We start from the raw sequence: 23,736 nt of genomic DNA on the forward strand, positions 1-23,736 counted from the left end.
GCAGGGGGCCCAGGCTCGCCCCCGGCCAGAAACTAGATCCCACGTGCCACAGCTGAGAGTTCGCATGCCACTAACACCTGCCACAGCCACGTCAACGAACAGCAGACTTTTAGAAAATGCTAGAGGCCGCCGGATGGGAGCAGTCGGGTGGCCAGAAACGGCTGCAGGACATTGACCAAAACGGAGAGCTTAGTATGGGGTTGGCCAAAAAGCTTGTTCAGGTTTTTCTGCACCATCTCATGGAAAAACCTGAACAAGCTTTTTGGCCAACCCAATACTGAAGTCATTTGAATTGCTGTGAAGACTAACCTCCCACCCGTCTCCAAAACTTGCAACAGGTCAGCTACACAAGTACCCATGGTGCAGGGGGTTGCTGGTGTGAGAATCACACAACAGGGAGAGGTTATGGGCCATGAGACGAGTCCTACCAGAGCAGGGACTCAGAACCCGGGTGTCTGTGAGGTGGACGCTTGGCAGGGACGTGCTGGGGTGTGGCGCTCGGGTCACAGTGACAACCAGAGCGAAGGGAACGTGAGCCCACGTGCCTAAGGTTTGCTGCTTGGACTCCTGGTTTGATGTCACCTTGACCCCCTATCCCCACCTAGTCCCACTGCTTTCTGTCAGTATTTAAGATGCTTGACCAATGTATACAATTAAAATGTATGAGTCTAATCTCCTCACCTAAATTCTGATCAAGTGAATTGCCTAGTTGAATCCAATTAAAGCTCATTCACATTCTAACCAGTATTTCTTATTTAAAGATAGAGGCCAAATATACTACAAATGCACCCATTTACATCTGTCATTTCACTTAACTGCAAAATAAGATACACTCTAATGTGTCCAGAAACACAAAAAGGATTATAAAAGCGATGAAACTAGCACCCACATCTAATTTTAAAAACACCTTCCTTTTCCTTACCATGTATTTAGTAACACCTACTAAATTCAGTAGTATCTAATTTCACACAAATCATGAAAAGTATTTTAAAAATACAAAAGGCACGAATTAATGTGAAAGAGACATTCAGCTTTAAAAAATTAAGTCGGCAAAGAGTTTTTACACGTGTCCATTTATTGATTGCTGGGAATAGAGGTTACTGAGAATACACTGACATGCATTTGAGGGGAGAAATTAACCAAACCCGAAAGGAAGCCATTCAGTAAGTATGAGAGTTAATAAGGTAGGAGAAATTAGATCTAAAGACACAGTATGTGGGGTGACACCAACCACCACGGACGGCTGTCCTTAAGATGCCAGCTGCAAATGCTTTGGGAACTTCTCTGTTCTGAATTACTGTGGAACTACCAGGAGAGAGAGATCACCCTGCCTCTTTAAACTAATCCGAGAAAGAAAGCTGTTCACTGATGTGCCAAAAAACTTGCTGTCACTTCCAACTGTTTAAGGTAATTCCATTTTCACAAATTCCTCCACACCAATTTGTATGCTTTAGAGTTATAAGCAGCTATGAGATTTAGGAAAGATTCACAACGGATGCAAAAGATTGTAGTCATATCATTCCTGTATCTACTGATTTAGGCTCTGTTCTAATACTAGCAGATTTTTACAGCATATTGTCAATTTTTCTCCAAGGTGTTGAACTCATTGATACGATAAAGTGGTAGAAATTAAAAGAATTCCATTTATACTTAACAGGACAGAGAGATTAAATTACTGGAATGTCTCAGATCATAATTTAAAATTATTTAATGATATATGTGGTATATACAACATAAAGATTGTAACCTAAAGGTGGATAAAGCGCTGAGACATACTCCTAACTGCAAAGCTACATGCTACAGTTTCTCCCAAACTTTGTAATGGGTATTTTTTCCTTAAAATGATAACATCAATGTTACTTGATATTCAAAATGTTTTGAACTGCTTTCTGTGGTAGCAGGAATAAAAAAGAGAAAACAGAAACGGACATACCCCAGTGGAATTTAAAAAAAAAAAGCGGGGGGAAGATTTTGGCTTCTTTTTTTTTTTAAGAGGCAGTCTGTTCCTTCCATGAACCGTGTTCTCTCCTTAAAGCTCTGGGGGTTGGGGGGACCGATCATGGCTTGCAGCGCTGGACAAACCGAGGGTACAAACACACATCTCGGATGTGGTATCTGTCCAGAATCCAGGTTAAGAATCGTTCCAAGCCCAGGCCATAGCCGCCATGTGGACACGTGCCATATTTTCTCTGTTAGAGAAAGAGACAGAGGAGTAAAGGCTTAGTTTACAATTTTGTCTAAAATAGTGAAAGTTTTCTGCTGTAAAATGAGTCAGCTTATTGTGGTAAAGGGATCAACCCTTGGACTTCCCCGGGGATCCAGTGGTTAAGAATCTGCCTGCCAATGCTGGGGACACAGGTTCGATCCCTGGTCCGGGAAGATCCCACGTGCTCAGGAGCAGCTAAGCCCAGGCACCGCAACTACTGCGGCCCGCACACCCTAGAGCCCACGCTCCACCACAGTGAGAAGCCTGTGCCCCGCAACCATGACCAGCGCAGCCAAAAACAAACAAGGGATTCGACCCTTAAGCTACACTCCTTCATGGACCACATGGGAAAAAATACTTGGATATGAAAAATAAACCAGGGATTTAACACCCTAGAAAGAAAAGATTTCACACTTCAAATTAAGCTAATGTCTGTTTATCAGAAGAAAAGGAACAACTAGATATTAGTAGGATCTGATGACACATTTTTAAAAAACTCAGTAGCAACGAGCAAGGCCAGCAGTTAACAGGTTTTCAAATTAAGTTAACATACTAGTGGCCAAAAACAAAACCCGCAATGCTCACATGCCACATTATTAAAACCACGAGACTGAATACAGCTCCTTCACATGCTAAGGTACCACCCTGAATTCTTCTCTTTTGACGATTTCAATTTAAACAGAACTATTATGTTGAAAAAACGTTAAAGGGTTTATTTAATAAAAGTTTTTACCTGATCCGTGTACCAGTAATAGGGAGTGGGATCAATCCCTTCTCTTTTGTAACCTGCCAGGATCTCTTCATTATCCCAGATACGCATGGAGCCACCCACGATCTCACCAACATTGGGCATCAACACGTCGACCTTTCAGAATGAGTAAATAAAACACAGTTACGACCAGGCTCTCAGTCACGGCACTGCTCTAGAGTTTGAATGGAAATCACTAAAAGCGTCTGATGATCGTGCCAAACGCAAATATGACTCAAATGCCGTAATCCAACAAGGCAGGTTAAACACCATCAGAGCGCAGAAAACACTTCCTGAAATGCTGGAGATTTATAATAAAATATCTGCTATGAGCTGTGTCTTATTCCAACGCCCCCGCCCCCCAACCTTCAGAAGCAAAATCACTATGTGAATCCTAGACTGACAGATTCGGTGAGCCGGGGGTCCTCGGGACAGCGCTGCATGTAGAAGGACTTGATCTCCACGGGAAAGCGACACAGCAAGATGGGCTCGTTGATGGTGTCCGTCATCAGTCTCTCTGGAGCTTCCGGGATGTCCTGAGGTTAGACAGGGGCTTCATGAATATCTAGACCTCGAAAGGCGCCCTGGGAGAAGCAGCTCTCTGATCCAGCGGCAGTCCGTCATCTTACTCACACAACAGAGCCCAGAACACACGTCCACCCATAACCCATGACCACGTGGGTGTAAGGGACCATCTCTGTAAGCAGATCTGCCTCTTCCTGTTTTACATCTGTGCCACGTCGCACGAGGAATACACACACACACACACACACACACACACACACACACACATACACACACACAGAGGGATGATATACTGCTCCATTATCCCTTTCCAATGGCCAGTTTTATCTGGGTCTGAAGCAAACGCAGTCCACCCAGTCCCATAAGGTGTAAGATAATCAGCAAATGCTTCACAACATCATTGATCTATACACACACACACTGTTATTAATAACACCAATCTTTAAACTCCCCTGTTATCTCCGCTCCTTTCCTGTTACAATAAATCTGCATGCCTTCAACAGTCCTAAGACACAGCTGTAAGACAAATAATCAGTGTCGAATTTATAAATGTAACCACACCTGCAGTAGTTAGCCAAGAGAGGTTAGATGATGATGAATCAAGTTAATCTGTTTTCTGCTCACGCATCCTTCAGTAAACCACACATAAATTCAAGTGCAAACTGAAAAAACTCATCCTGGTAAAAACTGATTGGAAAGAATGGGGCAAGACTGACTGATTTAAGGCTAAGCACTGAGGGCACTCCCCCGTCGGCGGGCACAGTGGTTTGCAAGCTCTGGCCCTGGAGCCCTGCGCCCTCTACAGTCCAGAGAGGAAATGAGCGGTGAGCGGGAGAGCTCTTCACATGCGAACTGCAGGAAAAGGGTCTCACTGCTTGTCCCAGGGGCTGGAGACCTCTGCTCTATCCTAGCCCCCTCCTGTGCGTGGGATGCCGCCGACGCGGAGAGGAAATGCTGACAGGCTCGGAGGACTGCCTGCTGGGCCCTGAGCTCAATAAGTCCTCTGACTTTACAAGCGGACGTTACCTTCAAGGCAGAGACAGGGAATCAGACAGCGGGGTCGCTGGCCTCTGTTACTCAGCAGCGAGGACAGAGGTGGGACTGAAGCCCACCTGGGGGGCTCGCGTTCTTTCCACTCAATCCCACCAGCTTGCTGTACTAGGTGGTGACAGCGCTCAGGTTTTCAGCACAGAATCTGGTTTTACACAACGTCAACCGAACTCATGAAACAAAGTAATTTATATAAGCTTAGTACACTGTCCTAATTTCTTTCTAAAAATGAAACAAAAATCACACATTTCCTTTGTAAAACAGATTTGCAAATACTACGTAAGGAGTGGTTAAATGCACAAGGAGGCAGGTTTGGAATCGTGTTGATAACCTGTTCGCACACACAGTGCTGGGAGGGTGCTCCCGGGCAAGACAGACATGCTCCCTGTATCTGGGGCGCTGGGCCACCTTCACCATCAAAGCCTTCTCTCCTGGTTTTACACTTTAACCAGTGGCTATTTTCTTCTTTGAACCTCCTCCATACGAAGGAGTTTTAACTCACTGTTATGGAGGAAGGAAGTATTCTTGCCTGGGCAATCCCATGGACAGAGGAGCCTGGCGGGAAGAGTCCATGGGAAGCAGAGAGTCAGACATGACTGAGTGACTAACACTTTCACTTTTTATCCTTTTTGAAAGAGTCAGTTACTTTCTCCAGAAAACCAAGACAAGCATACACACATGCCAACACTTTGCACGTGACTTCAAAGTTCACAACGTTCTGAAGGGTCCTGCCAGTCTAGAGAATTACAACCAGAGCTAGTCAGAACAAGGGCTTACAGGAGAGGAATGAGACAAAGGATGGGTGCGAAGGCTACAAACTGGCTAATATGTACTGATGACCCCAGAAAAGGCACTGCCCCAAGGACCACGTGATACCTACTGAGCCATGGATGCTCAAATAAGCCCAGGAAGGAGGGTCTGTGGTTATCATTTATTTAACAAGCAGACGCCTCCTACATTGCTGGTGACCGGAAGCAGCAATCCACTGAAGCATGAGGCTCCCTTTGACACAGTGACTACAGAGGAATTTGTACCTCTCCAAATTCATAGAAAGTTCCGTCTTCTTTCTTTATATTGTGTTCTTTCAGCCACACAATCGCATCTGAATAGTTCATCCGTTTGAAAGGCCGTTTAGGGGGCTTAAAATTCTACAGTAGAAAGGAAAAACATGGTGTATATAAAGAAACCATTCACACGAACATTTCAAGAGATATTTACCGTTATCATCAGATATTACTTCATGAACGCCAGGACTTGTTCATTGATGCTGGCAGCAGAGGAGCAGAAGCATAAAGGGAGGGGTGGATGTGTTCATGTTTATATTTTGAGGATAATGTGTGTGTACATTTCTTGGTACTACAGGAACGCACTATTTAGTAATTAATTCAAGGGAAACATACCTCCTTGCTAATACTTTTAATAGTTTGGATCAGATAATAAGTCCTCTTAGAAGCGTTACACTTTGTGTACTGTTGATTTAGGTCTCATTTTTAATTGAACATTAAGGGAATTTTAATCCTAACTCTGTCAATATCTTTATCTAGAGGCTTGTTGCCCTTTTTGTCTTCTCTGAAATTTTTGTCGCCAAGAAAGGCTGAATTACATTCTTTTTCCTTCCAGATTGAGCTGGTGCAGTGCATTCTTGTTTATCAAAATACTCACAGCTTTGGGACTTTGAAATGGTAAATATTCATGATGTGTGAAACAGTATGATACATAACTGTATGATCTTAATTATATAAAAATGGATGCTTAGTTGTGAACACACACACATAAGAGCTAGAAGGGCTTATCAAACAGTACAGTGCTTGTGATTACGAATGACTTTGTTTTCTGCATCTGGAGTGTTTTTGGTTTCCTATTATGCCATGTTAACTTTTAAGAAATAAAAGCTATTTTTAAACCTTAAATTCTTTCAGACTTAAAAGCAACTTGGGGAATCCTCTGGCAGTCCAGTGGTTAGGACTCTGCATTTCCACTGCCAAGCATCCAGCTGGAACTAAGATCCCACAAGCCATGCAGTGCAGTTAAACACCCCCTCCCCAAAACTGGACATCCCTAAAAATGGAAAACACATACCAACTTTCTATGTAAGTTAAAATACTACGAAATTATTGGCAATGACCAGTATCCAATTTTAGTCTTTAAAATATCAGTCTGGAAATGGGTGAAGGGGATCAAAAAGTACAAACTTCCAGGAACAAAAGAGGTTAAGTCCCAACAGGATGTGATGGATGACATGGTGACTACAATCAGTAATACTATATTATAAACCCGAAAGTTGATAGGAAAGGATCTTGAAAGGTTGCATCACAAGAAAAAAGCTCTAACTAGGTGTGGCGTGGGGTCATCTTCTATTTTTTTAAATCTTATTTATTTTTGGCTGCGCTGGGTCTGCGTTGTGGTGTGCAGGCTTCTCACTGTGGGGCTTCTCTGGGGGGCACAGGCCTAGCGCTGGGTCTGCGTTGTGGTGTGCAGGCTTCTCACTGTGGGGCTCCTCTGGGGGGCACAGGCCTAGCGCTGGATCTGCGTTGTGGTGTGCAGGCGATTCACTGTGGGGCTTCGCTTGGGGGCACAGGCCCAGCGCACGTGGCCTCCAGTAGTTGTGGTGCGCAGGCCCAGTGGCCCCGAGGCACATGCAACCCTCCCAGGCTGGGGATCGAATCCGCGTTCCCTGCGCTGGCAGACGGGCCCTCAACCACTGGACCACAAGGGAAGCCCCGTTTTCTAATATATACGTATATATGTATCAAGGCATTACGGTGTGCACCTGAAAACAGTATGTTATATATCAATTATAATTCAAAAAACCAGTCATTTATTTCAAAGCTTACCAAGCTATTAAATCTGTAAAAATCGAGAATGTGGACCCCAAGCTATTAAATCTGTAAAAATTGAGAACATGGACCTTGCTGCCTTCTAAAACAGAACCCTCATTTCATGTCTCCAAACAACGGCAGGCCTACCGGGTTGAGGTCGCGCACTATGTTTCCTGCGGGTGATTTCAGGACTCTATCAACCACGTCACACACCAAGTCCTCCAGGCGGTTCAGGAGCTCCTCGAAGGTCAGGAAAGGACACTCGGCTTCCACGTGAGTGTATCTGAGGAACACGACACTAGCTCAGAGCCGCCCTTCTTTCCACTAAGTTTCTCTAGAGCAAGGATCTTAACACTGGGAAACTGTCCAGAAAAGTAAAACTCCCACCGTGCTAGTCAACTCCCAATTCTGCAAATTAGTTTTAGCCCACCCGACTTCCTTTCCCCCTTCTTAGTGATTTCTTGTTTATTCCCCAACACATAAAGGATCAAGAGAGAGCAAATCAACAGACCTTCGTGAGCTACGAGGTAGAACTTCTTGGACAGTTTCCATTAATTCATTCAAGTACCCTTTATAAAACTCTTAATACTTCAGAGGTTTTTACACAGACTGTCATTTACCTCCACGAAGATTGCTTCTCTGAACGTGTTTTCTCAGAAAACAAAATTTAAAACGAAAGCAAAAAGACAACCGCATACTCAGCCAGGTGCCTTCGTGTTCTGGACTGTTCTGCCCTGTATGACTGTGCGATGCAAAAGACGTCCCCCAGAGCTGGAATGCAGGTCTCCAGGTAGAGCTGAGAGGACTGCGTCAGATACGCCTCTTCCCCAAAATAGTCGAGCTTGAAGAGCGTGGCGCCGCCTTCCACCTGTGTTTGCACCAACGTTGGAGGAGTGATCTGCGCCAACAAGCAGGAAAGGGGTAGACAGGCCTTCTGTGAGCACCGGGCTCAAGGGCACACACGCGAAGGGCGTCGTCTGCAGGGACGACCGCGCACTTACTTCGTGGTACCCCCTGTCGAAGAAGTGGTCTCTGAAGCACCTGGTGATGACGGAGCGCGCCTTCAGGATTTTGGACATGTTCTCCCCGCGGATCATCATGTGTCTGTTGTTGAGCTGGACGTCCACGTCGGACTCCTCGTTGATCAAGTTGTCAGCACCTCCGGCGGGGGCCAACCCGATCAGCTCCCAGAAGTCGCAGCTCAGCTCGTGGCCCCCCGGAGCCTAGTTTTAAACAGGGCGGGGAGGAAGAGAGGGAGGGAGAAGGAGACAGAAAGTGTACAGGGCGAGGGGGCCTCACTCGTGGCAACGTTTTCAGTAAGCTTATATTTCTAAGAAGCTATCTTTACCAGCCTACCCTTCTAAACACAAAGACCCAGTAATTGAATTTCATATTGACAGATTTAATATTTCTTTCAGAGTAATTCACTCACACACACACACTGTTTAAAAAACAGAAAAGCACAAGCTAGAAAATAAACTATAATCCCATGACCTGGAGTAACCACTAACTACTGTCAACATTTTAGTAGATCTTTCCAACCTCTGCCCAATAATTCAAAAGTAACGTAACACCCACATCGAAAACTTCCTTAAACACCAAGGTTTTACTAAAAGACGTTTCTCTCTGGAACGTATAGATAGTAGAAATTCCAACCCTCCCTAATACCCCCATCGAAAGCCTTGTATGTAGAAGCCACACAATGTGGAATATATAGCCATCTCGGTGCCCAACACTGGCAGCAAGAAACACCAAGACAGCCGCTCCACTGTGCAATCGCATTACTTACCAGGCAAGTCCAGTCACCCCGAACCAGATATTCACTAGTACAGGTTCCTTACAGGGACTCTGGGAGTCTCTTTTACCAGTGTTTCTAGTCTCTTGGGAGGACCCCATGGGCTCCCTCTGCTGCTTAATATGTCATCTTTGTTTTCTTTCCCAGGAACCAATCCCACCACAATTGTTACTTGAACAATAACTACCAACAAGTAGCTCTTAACTCGGAGAAGGCGATGGCACCCCACTCCAGTACTCTTGCCTGGAAAATCCCATGGACCGAGGAGCCTGGTGGGCTGCAGTCCATGGGGTCGCTAAGAGTCAGATACGACTGAGCGACTTCACTTTCACTTTTCACTTTCATGCATTGGAGAAGGCAATGGCAACCCACTCCAGTGTTCTTGCCTGGAGAATCCCAGGGACGGGGGAGCCTGGTAGGCTGCCGTCTATGGGGTCACACAGAGTCGGACACGACTGAAGCGACTTAGCAGTAGCAGCAGCTCTTAACTGGTACTAGGTGACGTGTGTGTTGGCTGGGGAACAAACAATTCTGACTGTCCGAGTTATATTTAAGTTTTTTTTTTTAAGAGCCTTTCAAATTCTATTTTAAGAGTTTCAAATTTAGATTACTGTTCTTTCCTGAAACACTTCCAATAGATGAAATTTTTATTTTCACCTAGCTGAGAAATTATTCACATATAAACAGCAAGTTATTCTCGCCCTTGAAGATTATTCAGTAATTCTTTAGGCTGAAAATCACTGAGATTGTTACATCATACAAGCTGTAAAGCACACATATTTCACTGGAAAAGAAGAAGGCACTCTAAAGTTAGCAAGGGCATCACATCTTTATATCTATAATGCTAAATTCCAAAAAAAAAACCCAGACACTGGAAAGCAACAAGCATACCAATCTTCTCTCAGAAACTCCACACACTCACCTGCTTGCCCTTTGGGGTAAGATTCAGCATTCCATACACTGCAACACTGCTCTCAGTGGACAAGACAACGCCATTGTAACACTGACACTACGAAAAGATCAAGTTCAAATTTAGCTGCTCACATTTATAGTAAAATATTCTACCACACAGAAAGCAAAGGGGGTTATTTATAAACAAGTTATCTAGTCCAAAACTAGTAAAATAAAAGACGGCCATTCAACCAAACGTTTATCTGTACGTAGATACACACACACGTGCATGCACCCCACGTGCACGTGCATACACGTATGTGCACACATCCTATATGCACGTGCATACATATGTGTGCACACATTAGTCCACATCTCTCTTAAAAAGTGAAGAACTTTATAAGGGAGGGATAGGCCATCAACACCCGAATCCACTAATCATAAGGACGACTGGAATGATGTGATTCATGGTGTGATGTGATTGAAAGAAGACAGCTATGTACATGAAGTAGTTCAATCAAGAAGACTTGAATATGATCAGACCTAACCTCCAGCTTGTAAGAAACAAAAAGGATAGAGGAACATTTACACCTTAGGATGCAACCGACCAATCCAGAATGTGACAAGTCCTACAGGACAAATGACCCAGTTCTTTCCAATAATTGCATGGGGGAATGCAGTGGAGAAAAGAAAATGAAAGGGGAGAACTGCTATAGATTGAGAGAGATTTCAGAGACATTATCAACTAAAGGCAACATGTAGCTCTTGTTCCAATCCTCATTCAAACTAACCAACTGTAAAAAGACATTATGTATCAATTGGGAGAATGTGACTGGATATTTTTTTTTGGAGGGTGTGATAATGGTAGTCTGGTTATATTAAAAATATTTCTTCCTGGGGAAGCATATGCAAGAATGTTTACATGAAATATGATGTATGGGAAATAAAAGGGGGTGGAGAATAAACCAGAATTGGCAATATGTTAATTATCAAAGATTTAATGTGTATCCCTCCCAAATCTCTATGTTGAAACCCTTTCCTGCCACATGATGCTGTTAGGAGGTGGGGCCTTTGAGAGGTAGTTAGGATTACATCAGGGCATGAGGGTGGAACCCTCATGAATGGGATGAATGCTTTCCCTTCTCTGCAAGCTGAGGATGTGGATACAACAGGAAGTGGGCAGTCTGCAACCGGGAAGAGGGCCCTCACCAGAACCTGACCACGCCAGCATCCTGATCTGGACTTCCAACCACTAGAACCGTGAAAAATAAACTTCTGTTGTTACCACGCCCCCCAGTTTATGGCACTCAGTCACAGCAGCTTAACTAAGACATTACTGAGGCTGAGAGAGAAGCCTGGGAGGTTTCCTCCTGCTGTTCCATTTTTGAGATGTTTGAAATTTCCCACAATAACAGTTCCAGATGCCCAAATTCCCTAAACTAACAATAAAGGAACCTATTGAAAAAAATCAAACATTCAGCCATCGTAAATATGAAAAAATGTTTACCAGATCATCTGACAGGACACACTGGAGAAAACCCGTACCGTCCCGCAACACCAGAAACATTAAATTCTTTCCTAAAAACGACAAAGAGGACATTTAGCCGGACTGTTCTTGAGGCACCTGAAAGCACTTTCTCATAATTTAATCGTTTATGAAGGAACTGCCAAGTTTAAATGTGGAAAATTCAAACCTCCTACGGGGCCTTGTTCCTTTGGAGTAGTGTCACTACTCAGTATCCGGAAAGTATTTCACCTTCTTCACTGTATTTTCAAACCCTATGTGAGCCTCCTGACCCACAGCATCAGGGGAAAGCAAGGCTGTAAACATGGCAGTCGAGGGACTGAGTCTCCTTCACCCCCGAGTCCCCTGCAACGGCCAGCACGGCGTGTCCCCTGGAGGGGGCACACACGGCCACATGGAATCACTCGTGGCTTTTTATGCCCCGTTTCTTTTTTTATGAAGGATTTGATAACCACTTAAAATAAAAGACATGCAAAAGCATAATAATAATGAAAAGAGAAAGCAAAACATCAGGACCAAGTACAAATACGCTAATCATAAACCAGCACGGACCCCAGTGAAGCTTCGGATCTGGCTCTGCACTTTCTGTAGGCAACCCCTGCTTTCCATTACATAATGCAGTGCAGCTCAGCAAACCCTTCCTGGATACCTCCTGATCACTGATCCAGGATCAGTGGATACAACTGATTGTATCCAGTACAGTTAAGCAACATTTAAATTTTTAAACTTTCAATAGTTGTACTAAAAGAATGACCTCAGGATATAAATCACTGTTTCCTTTAAAGAGCTAGCATTCCCAAACAAAAATACCCTTAAGTAAATGCTTTTTCTTATGTTCTTCATTTAAGACTAGGGATATGGAAAAAAAATTTTATACTACATGCCATTTTATTTCTTGATTTGTCTAAATATTTATATTGAAAAGAATGAATCTTTTCTTAAACTAGTTTATGTGCCTTTTTAAAAAATATAAATTTATTTAATTGGAAGCTAATTACTTGACAATATTGTACTAGGAATATTGAAAATTAAAGAGAGAGAGAAAAGTACAACTCTGCCAGTTACCTTGCCTACGCAGCCTGTGGACCCAGCCAAACACCTTTATCCTTTGGCCTCTGTATCCTTTTAGTTCCCGAATCTTCACCTGTCAAGTTAAAGTAAATAACGTTTGACCCAGCATGTCATTCATCACATACCAACTTTGTCACAAATATCGGATAGGTGGCAGTAAAGTGTTAAAAAACCACAACTGACGTAAAACTGCAGATAGCCACTCCACCGCAGGTCAGAGCCAGAAAATCTCACCACACCAGAGGGGTTAAAAACAAAAATCCAAGACTTCTTCCTCTTAGTGCAGAACTGGCTGTGCGAAACACCCAGAACTTCAGATATTGCTACATAAAGTCAATGAGTCAATAAAATTCATGGCAGCAACAACCCTAGTCCATGCAGAGCCCGTTCCCTGACCTCCCGGACCCTCCTGCCACCCTGGGAGGTGGATGCTTCCAAGGCTGGCTTTTCATCCGGGGGATGGAGGGGAGCGGCGAGGGGAGGAAGGGTCTGGCGGGTGTGGCCAAGCACACAGCTCCCTCACTAAGGAAGCAGGAAAAACACAACAATTCAGCAGCAATAATAACTATTCTCTTCTAGAAAGAACAAAAATATAATCCAATTAAAAAAAAATCACGAAAAACTTTTTCTCTTAAGAGGTCATGAGAATCATGGATTTCAACCTCTTCTTTTATGGTGAGGAAACTGCCCCCAGGAAGGGTAAAATCACGTGACTGAGACCCACAGCCCACCAGGCCCAGATGCCAGGGCTGCCAGCTTTCAGTGGGGACAGAATGTGTTCAACACAGAGATCACTCAATTTTATTAAAAAGTGAGCCCCACAAGAACCAGACTCACAACTCTCCAGCACTACTGCTCTCTCTTCCTTCTGAAAGAAAAGACAAAGAGTGCAAAGACCAGAGCAGGCAGCACGCTCCTCAGACACAGAAAGGAACAGTGTGACCCGGGGGCCCACCGTATGTGAAACAACACGCATCACACTTACACATTTCGGCTCTGGAAGACTTGGGTCATTTTTAATGGTAATCTTCTTTGCTTCTTCCAGGTTCTTCTCTCTTCGCAAATTGTCTTCTGCCTAGTTTTAGTAAGTGGGCAATCTGTTAACATGGCATCTGGTGTCCCAAACTGAAAAACGGTCACAGAGCACCACTGCTCACCTCTTTCTTCTCCCGGGACTCACTCTTCATCTGCTCCCTGTGCCACAGCTTCCTAATGTTCTTCATCTGGGACTTAGAAATAACATCCCACCTCTGGAGAGATAAATAGACATTTAGTGTTTTCCAGACCTCTGTATTCTAATGAAAATTTCTTCACAAAATCAAATCCTATAAAGTTCTGGGTTTACCTTACCTCATTTTCTTTTTGTGAATCTACGTAAATGGTAGGAAAGGGTTCTTTTCCAACTGTCATCAAAGCCTTGGGGAAGGGAGAAAAAGGACATTCCTTTAACATCATGCAATGTTTAAAATTAAGGTAACACCTGACTCACGAGGTAACTTCCATCACCTACAACATCACCAAGAGCCCAGAAGAAAACATGAAGACCCCACCAGCCAAAAGTCAATGCTGATAGAAGGCACGGCTGAACATATTAAGACTGTAGTAGACCATCCTCTCCTGAGCAATCCTAGCGATGTCATGTTACACAGTAATGTAGTTCCCCACACTCGTGAACAAGAAGCAACAGATCTGAAGAGGCCACAGGGACCAGCAGGAAGTATGCTGACAACTGAAGGGACAGCCGACAGCAGAGGCCAACTGCAGAGCAGCTCCAGATGGTTAATCCTCACGAAGGATCCAGGCAAGTCATTTCAGAAACTCTCAACAACATAATGGTCAGGGACGCAGAAGGCTAAGTTTCATTTAACTGGAAAAATTCCTATGTGTAGAATATGTACCCCTTTTCAACCTTTCCAGATATACTGGAACATATCTGATATCACTGTATCATTTAATATCTTATAGTTTATATTCTTTTCTAAAAAAATTGATGGTTGGAAGCATGTAAAAAATAAGTATTTTATTAATTGCTTCAAGTATTCCTTCAAATCTGCTCCTAAATTATCATCAATCAAGAAACGTAATGAGTTGTTGTCTCTAGTATAACATCTGAAGCTTATGAAATCTGACCTTTTCTAAAGATGTAGCTTCCAAACCTAAAAAATACTTTTCTTCTTGATTGAACAGCAGTCTCAACTCAATTACTGCTAAAGAGGAGGAGGGAACCTGGATCTTTTGGAAACATCCAACAGAGTTCAGCTTCTTCTTCTAACAATCAGACTTTGTAAAGATGTTTGTAAATCACTAAGAGTTGATTTACTACCTGATAATCTGTACTGATTCTTTCTTTGCTATCACACATTGAAAGGACCCAAGAGTAATTCTCCAAATCAGACCGGCACACTTTTTGCTAACAGCATGCATTCATCTAAACACTACTGTCAGTTCTGGGGAATCACCCCAACAATCTGAAATGAGAGTCTTTCTGCTAAGGTTTAAAACCAGTAAGATTTGTGTTTGACACACCAAAACATAATCAGAGTATGAGCTAAAAGAGGAGCCGATGGTCCTAGGACAGGAACACTTGATAATGACCTAAACAAATGCTGTAACACAGCTCACAAGGGGGACTGGCCAGCCACGGATACACAGGAAAGTCAGGGCAGTGCTCGCCCTGGTGCCGGGCACCATCCAGCTTCCTTCTGTAGCAGCTGTGGCCATTCCAGTCAACAGACAAGGCCACGGATACCTCCAGAGGGATGGCTTCCTGGCCCTACACGGTAACCTAATACAATCAGATACCTACGTCCTAAGTCCAAGCTTCTGAAGAACTCATCTGCACTGTATTTGGCCTTTCATGTAAGTTGGCTTAGAGAACATGCTAAACTTACTGATTGATTCTACTATCCTGAGAAACAATAATTTACTGTTAAATTAGCATCCCAGCTTTAGGCTCCAGACTCATGCAATCCTGAGAGCCTGTTCTGAGGAATGGGTCCCCTTCCTAGTACTGATATAAATCAGGTTCCTGAATCTCAAGGTTCAAGGTCACACCTGGATTCAAGTGGTAAATTCACCAAGAGAACTCTGAGGAGTCCGTTTGGAAGAAATGTTTGGAATAAACTCAGTATGACTATGGGAAGATAACTTTTATTTCTACAAGAATTAAAAGACTGATCATTTGACTCATTGGAGAGAAAAATTCCAAGATGCAATGCTGATGGTAAGGAAGAAAAGAAGACACCTATTAAAAATATTCAAGGGGAATTCCCTGATAATCCAGAGGTTAGGGACTTGGTGTTTTCACTGCCAAAGGCCTGGCTTCAATCCCTGGCCGGAGAACTAAAAATTCCACAAGCCTCAAGGCGTATGCCCCCCCACCCCTCTGAAAAAGGAAGTTCAAATAACTTTAGGCATACAGCATCTAATACCCTTAAAGCTACATACCTGTATACACCCCTTACTTGCCCTTTTCGGAAAGTTCTCTTCAAATCTAGTGCTTGAGATAAGACTCCTGACAAGTCATATAACAACTGGCAGGAGTCATTAGTAAATACAAAGTCGTTTTCCTAATGAGAACGAGGCACTACCTTAAGGCCTGTTTTAAAAGGTTTCTCCTTGGTTCCATCACCAGTAACATCATTTCCCTCTCGGTCGGAGACATACAGTTCTGCTGTTTTACAAAAAAACAATAAGTTACTCATTTGGTCAATAATTACCAGTCACCTCATACTGCAGCTACTTTATCCATTCTTTATCTTTGTAAACAGAACACGTATCTGATCAGTGAAAATTATCAAATTGCAGGGACTTCCCTGGAGAAGGCAATGGCACCCCAGTCCAGTACTCTTGCCTGGAAAAATCCCATGGACCGAGGAGCCTGGTAGGCTGCAGTCCATGGGGTCGCGAAGAGTCGGACACGACTGAGCGACTTCACTTTCACTTTCGTGCACTTGAGAAGGAAATGGCAACCCACTCCAGTGTTCTTGCCTGGAGAATCCCAGGGACCGGGGAGCCTGTTGGGCTGCCATCTATGGGGTCGCACAGAGTCGGACGCGACTGCCGCAACTTAGCAGCAGCAGGGACTTCCCTGCCGGTCCAGTGGTAACGACTGTACGCTGCCAATGCGGGAGGTGCGGGTTCCGTCCCGGGATCCCTGAGATCCCACAGCCATGCTCGCAGCCAAAAGATACTTAGATTTTCTTTAATTAAAAAAATGTATCAAAGTCCAAAAGAAATTTTATCAGTTTATTTCCCCACTCCCCTCTCCAAGGACATCCATTCGGTAAGAAGAGACTGATCAAATTTAGCTTTTCAAAATGAACTCTGATCGTTTTCCTTTGTGATACTGCTTCTACTTGAATCCCAACAACAGAGCAAGGGCTTTGTAGTTGGCCAGACTGTCCGACTGGGACGTTGCACTTTAACAGCCAGGGACCCTGGAGAGTTCACTTAACCTTTCTGGGCTTGTTTCTGAGCCTGTAAAATGAGGGAAACGATACCCATATCTTAAAGTACTGAGGATGAAATATATAAATCGGATATCCTGGTGCCAGAGCACAGAAAATCAAAATAAACATCAGTTTCCTCTGGCCTTTAAAGAAAACCAGAAGTTCCGAAGGTAAACGAATTGCACAAGGGCCTCACAACTGTGAGCGGGCAGAGACATCACTTCGGATCTCCTACACGCTTCTCCTTTGCCTACTGCACCAGATGGCCTCCCAGGCCCTCCCCACATAAACGAGGGTGAGCGAGACAGGCATTCTCGAGTCGTCTCCTGAGGGTCACTCGGAAGACGCACACCCTCGGGGGCGGCCCTGAGGTCTGGCCGGGCCTCTCAGCGGAATCACGGGCTTTCCTTCAGCGGGGCCGCGCGGGGAGCCTGCGGCGCCCGGGAGAAGCCCGGCCCGGCCCGCCCGCCTCCACCCGCGCCCAGCGCTGAGAGCTGTACTCGGCAGGAACGCGGGGGCGGCCCGCGGCAGCGGCGCCACTCACACCGCACCCCCGACGCCGGCCTCACTCACCGAGCACCATCCCTGCGGCCGCCCTGACCACCTCCAAGGACATCGCCGCCAACACGCAGCCACCTAGCCTCCCCGCGGAGCGCGCCGGCAGCCTCCTCAACACGAAGATTGCATCATCGAACGTCGCGCAGAAGCCGTCGCCGTAAGTCACCCCAGCGTCGCGGCTCCATTGGTTACGGGTGGTTACGGAGCTAGGGCGCGCGGCGCCGCAGCCGCCATCTTCGGTTCAGGCAGAGGCAACTTCCGGTTCCGGCGCCGCCTCCGGGCTACCCTCTCCCTTCCGGCTGCGCTGGAGACTCGAGGCGCAGACGTCCCGCCAGGGGTCTCCTTGGCCCGAGACACCCCGGGCAGCGCTGTAGTCCCAGTCCCTCCGGCCTCCATCTCCCCAACTTCCCTGCTGAGTCTCCTAGTTCCGCCCCACCCCTACCCCTGCTGTGGGCGCGGTCAGGCCCTCCTGGAAACCAGACCCAGGGGTTCATCCCAGATCCTCAGATCCTGGAGTGGAATTTATGTCGTCATCAAATTAATGACGATCCATGTCGTCATCAGCCGCGAGCTGGGGCGGAGGTAGGGGTGAGGGGCAGAGCTAGGGGTAGTCCTGTCTCCCATTCATTGCCTACCTTGAACATGAAGACGCTTTAACTTTCTAGTTTCATTGAGTTTAGGAATGTAATTCTGTGTCACTTGAATTATAGTGTGTATTTTTTTAAATTATCTTAAATTGGAGGATAATTGCTTTACAACGTTGTGTTGGTTTCTGCCCTACATCAGTCTGAATCAGCCGTGAGTATACATATCCCTTCCCTCCACAGGGTGTATTTTTATTTTAACTTACAAACATCAGTATTAGGAAGGTCGTAACAATACCGTGTGAAGAACTGGGGCTTCAGATCTGGAATTCTGGTTCTGCCTGTCGCTGTGTGACTAGAGCTGAATGCGCTAACCTAAACTTCAATCTCCCTGTTTGTGAAGGATGAATAAGTTCAGGGCCCAGCAGTCACAGGTAGTAAAGGGTGGCTAGGGTCATCATTCTCAACTTACTGGTATACCAGAGTTTGTCTCTGAGTCAAAGGGAAGCATACTTTGGTTATGGAAATAAATCCATAGGTAAGCTCAGAGTCTATCAAAAATATAAACCAGATACTTTCATTTAAGAATATTTCACCCAGTTTCATGAGCTTTCCCCTTTCCCTCTTTGTTGAATGCTTGCTTTGCCCATGCCCTAGTTACTTACAGCTGAAAGGCAAATGTGTTATCTCAGGTAGCTTCTGAGGCTGAAGCACTGGGGAGTGGATGGGGGGCGGGTGGTATTCAGACCCAGGGTCTCTTCTGAATCAAGCTGTGGGGCAGGGGCTGCAGTCACCTGGTGGCTTGAGTAGGTGAGGATCTGGCTCTTGGCAAGAGGCTGTGGTTTCATGTCAGGTGGGCTCCTCAATGACAGGACAGCTGACTTTCCCCAGAAGTAAGAGGAGGGAGGGAGAGAGGCAGCGAGACTGTATTGGGTACCTATATTCTATATTGTAGAATAAATTACCCCCAAACTGCAAGCGGCAGTTGTTCTCTCACACTGCCTGTGGACCAGGTCTCTAAAAAGGCTGCCATCGAGGTGTCATCTGGAGCTCATTTAAGATTGTTTTTTAGCAGTTTGTGATGAAAGTTGTGAGATAACACAAATATACAGAACACCTCACAGATTTGTGTGCCGTCTTCGTACGGGGGCCATGCTAATCTCTGTTACCATTCCAGTTTTAGGAGATGTGCTGCCGAAGTGAGCAGAGTCTGAGATTCTTAAGTCTCACCTGGGTGATGCTCTTCCCAAAGGCTCCTGTGGGTGTCAGGAGGACTCACTTCCTCAGGCTGTTGTACTCAAGGCCTCAGTTCTTCGCTGGCTCTTGGCCCGAGGTCTCCCTCAGCTCCTTGCCATGAGGGCTTTTCCGGTGGGCAGTGTCCTTCACCAGAGCAAGCGAACAAGAAGGCAAAAGAGTGTGCAGGCAAGACGGAAGCCACGGTCCTTGGTTTCCCCCCTTTTGCCGTATCCTGTTCCTTAGATTCGAGTCACTTGGTCCAGCCTACACTCCAGGAAAGGAGTTGTACACCAGGGCATGAATCCCAGGAGGTGGCAGGGATCCCAGGGCCATCTCAGGAAGCTACATGCCACACCAACTAAAACCCAGACTGTAGTGCCTTTTCATAACCCAACCAACGAATGACATTTATCATTTCTGCTGTATTTTAACTGGTCACACAGACCAGCCCTACTACAATATGGGAGAAGACTACACAGGGGGTGAATTCCAGGGGGTGGAGGTAAGTGGGGGCCATCTTAGAGGCTGCCATCACAGCCCAACCAGTGAATTTCTCCTCTTCATCCTGCACGGAGACCCCAGAGGCTGGCTCATGTAGACACATCAATGGGCTCTCTGTCTTTTGGGCGGATATAGCCAGTAGGGAGCACTGGCAGGGATGGGGTGAGGTCGGGTTCTTCCTGCTCCAGCTCCCTCATGGCAGGCTGGCTGCACCTTCCCCTGAAGGCCACAGACTGTCATCTGAATTGTCTTTCATGCATTGAGTGTCATCTGATCCATAAAATTGGATGCACACAGAGGTATCCCACTGGAAAGAGGAAAGAAAGCGCGTCTACAGGGCTGGGCCTGAAGGTCCCAGAGCGCCTGCTTTGATGGCACTCTTGCCTCTTCCCAAGCCACACCCACACACTCGGGATTGCCCCACACCCAGTCTCTGACACTTGCATAATCGGCTGGCACAAGCCAGTATTACAGCCTTGCTCGGGTGCAGCTCTCAAAAGACAGTGGTGGGATGTCCCTGGCCGTCCAATGGTTAAGACTCTGTGCTTCCAACGCATGGGGCACAAATTTGATCCCTGGTCAGGGACATGCCACATGCTGTGCAGTGCAGCCAATAAATAGATAAACTAAAAATAAAAAAGATACAGTTTTAAAAAAGTTTCAAAGGGGAATACAGTTTCAAAGGGGAATCGTCTCAGATGCTAGAACTCTCAGTGGATGACTGGCTTACCACGTAGGTGCGTAGAGGTAGCACGAGGGACTGATGGACACTGGCTAAAGGGCTGACCAGTTAATCAGGGGCTTAGAAGGAACAAGATTAGAGGTTAGGTATGGTGGTCTGGTGGGGAGTTATGTGGATGAATTTTTCTGAATGGGCACATAATATGAAGATATCTTGCCCCATGTAAACACCCCTTAGAAGGCATTCGGTGGAGTGGAGGTCTTTGTAAACTGTGGATATTGGCTTTCCCTCCCCCACCCTCCAAGTCCCCCAGTGCTTGTTCAAAGAAACCATACACTGTGGCTACAGTAACAGGCTGGAGGCTATGAATGAGTTCAACTACATGGGCTTTCATCAAGGCTGAACTGGCTGGCTGATTACCACTACAGAGGACCCAGCTGACAACAATGGAAACTAACTTTGAAGACTTCAGTTCAGTCACTCGGTTGTGTATGACTCTGCGACCCCATGGACTGCAGCATGCCAGGCTTCCCTGTCCATCACCAAGTCCTGGAGCTTACTCAAATTCATGTCCATCAAGTCAGTGATGCCATCCAACCATCTCATCCTCTGTTGGCCCCTTCTCCTCCCATCTTCAATCTTTCCCAGCATCAGGGTCTTTTCAAATGAGTCAGTTCTTCACATCAGGTGGCCAAAGTATTGGAGCTTCAGCTTTAGCATCAGTCCTTCCAATGAATATTCAGGACTGGTTTTCTTTGGGATTGACTTGTTTGATCTTGCAGTCCAAGGGACTCTCAAGAGTCTTCTCCAACACCACAGTTCAAAAGCATCATTTGAGGACTTGATGGGACACTAATCTTTGAGGCGACCCTGTGGCTGGTGAATTGCATTTAACCCCCGGGGTGAGTGAAGTCGCTCAGTCGTGTCCGACTCTTTGTGACCGCCGTCCATGGATTTTCTAGGCAAGAAAACTGGAGTGGGTTGCCATTTCCATCTCCAGAGGATCTTCCGCACCCAGGGATCAAACCCAGGTCTCCCGCGTTGCAGGCAGACACTTTACCATCTGAGCCACCAGGGAAGCCCTTTAACCCCCGAAGGAGGCAGCAACATGCCCGTCAACTGTAGAGTGAGTCACCGTCCAGACAGGATGTACCCTCCCTGCCTACAGGGCCAGCATCTGTGGACTTAGGATATGCCCTGTCCATCTCCACAGTACATAGCATCTTCTCTAACCAGGGAGAACACTCAATGACGAGTGACAAGGGGCACTTGTTCTGGGGGCACTTAGCACAGGGCCTTACACTCCGTAAGCGCTTGATAACTAGCTGTTGGACGGACTGATTTAGTCCAGCCTATCTCTCCGGAAACAGAACTTCCCTTTACAGATCGCGGAAAAGAGTCACTATCAAGAACAAACCGAAGTTTGTCGGTGCTCACGAGGGAATGAAGGAATTCAATGAATGGCCTTGCTCTTCTTTCTTCCTCCGACTCTGGCCAGCTGGGGGTGTCCTCTTCTGGTGGTCCTGGCTGTTCGGCCCCGCGACCGCTCAGGGTTCTTCTGATCCCTGGGTGGAAATTCCCTTTGCTCCACCAGGAGCCGAAGGGGAGTCAGCGTTCTAACACTATAAGGGCCCCCGCGGGCCACCGTAGCGGGCCTCCGGCTTGCGCTCCGGGTTCCCGACGCCGGAGCCGCCATGCTGTCTCCGGGCACATCCGCGGTCCCACCCCTGGGCGCGCTTTCCCGGGTGCGCGCGCACCTCCCAAGTGCGGCGGGAAGGCGGGGCGTCACGTTGTCCTCGGGGCGACGCTTTCAGCGCGCAGTCTCCTAACCGAATCACAGGGCTCATTAGAGCTGCCTCATGCGCTCGGTTATTTGCTCCTCGAAACAGTTTTGGAGAGAGAAGAGGCGAAAATCCCTGTGAGCGTCTCTCGGGCACGTTTCCCCGTCCCTGGGCCGGGAACGGGGTGGAGGGGTGGGACGGGGAGGGGAGGTTAATTGTTTGCTAATTAACAAGTCGGTCAAGCAGTCCAAAAAAAAAAAAAAAAAGCTTAATATTTAAAACTGGTTTGAAATTGCAGACATAAAAGTAGGGTTATGATTACGGTGAAGCTATTGATTTAAGGACCTGAAAACATAACTTTCCTTTTCCTTGTAAAGTTAAATTTAAGCACTTCACTTCGTTATTTCTGTGATTCCCAGAACGCCTTCATGGTTGTCAGCTGCTACCTTTATCTTATCATGTCTCCCTAAAAGTGAATGACATTATTTGGAAATCCTGCTGTCCTTTAAGGAGGGTGAATAACGGGGCTCTAAAGCCAGATACCCCACGAAGCGGGGCTCTTACTTTGTGCCTCGGTGACCCTGGTTGCATTCCTTAACTTCTCCGAGCCTCAGGGTTTTCGTCTGTAAAATGCTAATAACCCCCTGGAAAGGTTCCCTTTGTGAGGTTAATATGAGGTCAGGTTACACAGAAAGTGTGTGCTCGGCATCTGGAGAGCCTTCTGAATTAGAACGTAAGTGGTATTGATAGTTAGTCATTGTTCTTTTGTTTCACGATCCTGCAAAATCAAACCTTCAAGCCTTCAAACTGCTGAGGGCTGCTGGTGGGCCCTCCCCATCCCGTCCCACCCTCCTTCACCCCCAGTGAATTCTGGCCAGTATTCCAAGTATCTCAGACTTTGCAGATCCTTTCCAATGCCCAACTCGCAGGAAATGCCCTCTTTGCAGCTTCAGGCCATTAAATAGGAGCTTTCTGAGTCTCAAAACTCCACAACTTTTCAGCTTCAACACCTTTCCTTACCTTATAGTTCAATGTAAGAAGTACAACAGTTGACTCTTGAACAACATGAGTTTGAACCAGTATGAGTCGTCCTCCCCCAAAAATGCTGGCTTCCCTGGTGGCTCAGTGGCAAAGAACCCGCCTACCAATGCAGGAGACGCGGGTTCCATCCCTGTGTCGGGAAGATCCCCTGGAGAAGGAAATGGCAACCCGCTCAAGTATTCTTGCCTGGGAAATCCCATGGACAGGGGAGCCTGATGGGCTGCAGTTCATGGGATTGCAAAAGAGTCAGACATGACTTGTGGACTAACCAA

At 46.1% G+C, this 23,736-nt stretch overlaps 1 protein-coding gene and 1 non-coding gene across 3 annotated transcripts; both read right to left on the reverse strand.

The window, feature by feature from the left end:
* Nucleotides 1-1,054: 1,054 nt before the first annotated feature.
* NARS (asparaginyl-tRNA synthetase) lies at nucleotides 1,055-17,836 on the reverse strand. Of its 2 annotated transcripts, none has more exons than XM_027525671.1 (15): nucleotides 17,655-17,836; nucleotides 16,221-16,303; nucleotides 13,981-14,046; nucleotides 13,788-13,880; nucleotides 13,616-13,705; nucleotides 12,625-12,703; nucleotides 11,542-11,612; nucleotides 10,066-10,152; nucleotides 8,350-8,571; nucleotides 8,047-8,246; nucleotides 7,496-7,631; nucleotides 5,564-5,677; nucleotides 3,359-3,490; nucleotides 2,940-3,071; nucleotides 1,055-2,189 (listed from the first exon to the last, which is right to left on the reverse strand). In XM_027525671.1, exons 1-15 carry the CDS (start codon nucleotides 17,695-17,697, stop codon nucleotides 2,058-2,060), a joined length of 1,680 nt encoding a protein of 559 aa, XP_027381472.1. In that variant the 5' UTR covers nucleotides 17,698-17,836; the 3' UTR covers nucleotides 1,055-2,057. The 2 variants fall into 2 exon arrangements, with proteins under 2 accessions (XP_027381472.1, XP_027381473.1); XM_027525672.1 differs by having other exon boundaries at nucleotides 16,221-16,300; nucleotides 17,655-17,811.
* A 1,489-nt stretch (nucleotides 17,837-19,325) lies between these two features.
* On the reverse strand, nucleotides 19,326-19,430 carry LOC113883072. The gene has a single exon (XR_003508557.1). It is a non-coding gene; the product is annotated as a U6 spliceosomal RNA (small nuclear RNA).
* Between the last annotated feature and the right edge of the window lie 4,306 nt (nucleotides 19,431-23,736).

Source organism: Bos indicus x Bos taurus, chromosome 24 (assembly GCF_003369695.1).
Source record: "Bos indicus x Bos taurus breed Angus x Brahman F1 hybrid chromosome 24, Bos_hybrid_MaternalHap_v2.0, whole genome shotgun sequence".
NCBI lineage: Eukaryota > Metazoa > Chordata > Mammalia > Artiodactyla > Bovidae > Bos > Bos indicus x Bos taurus.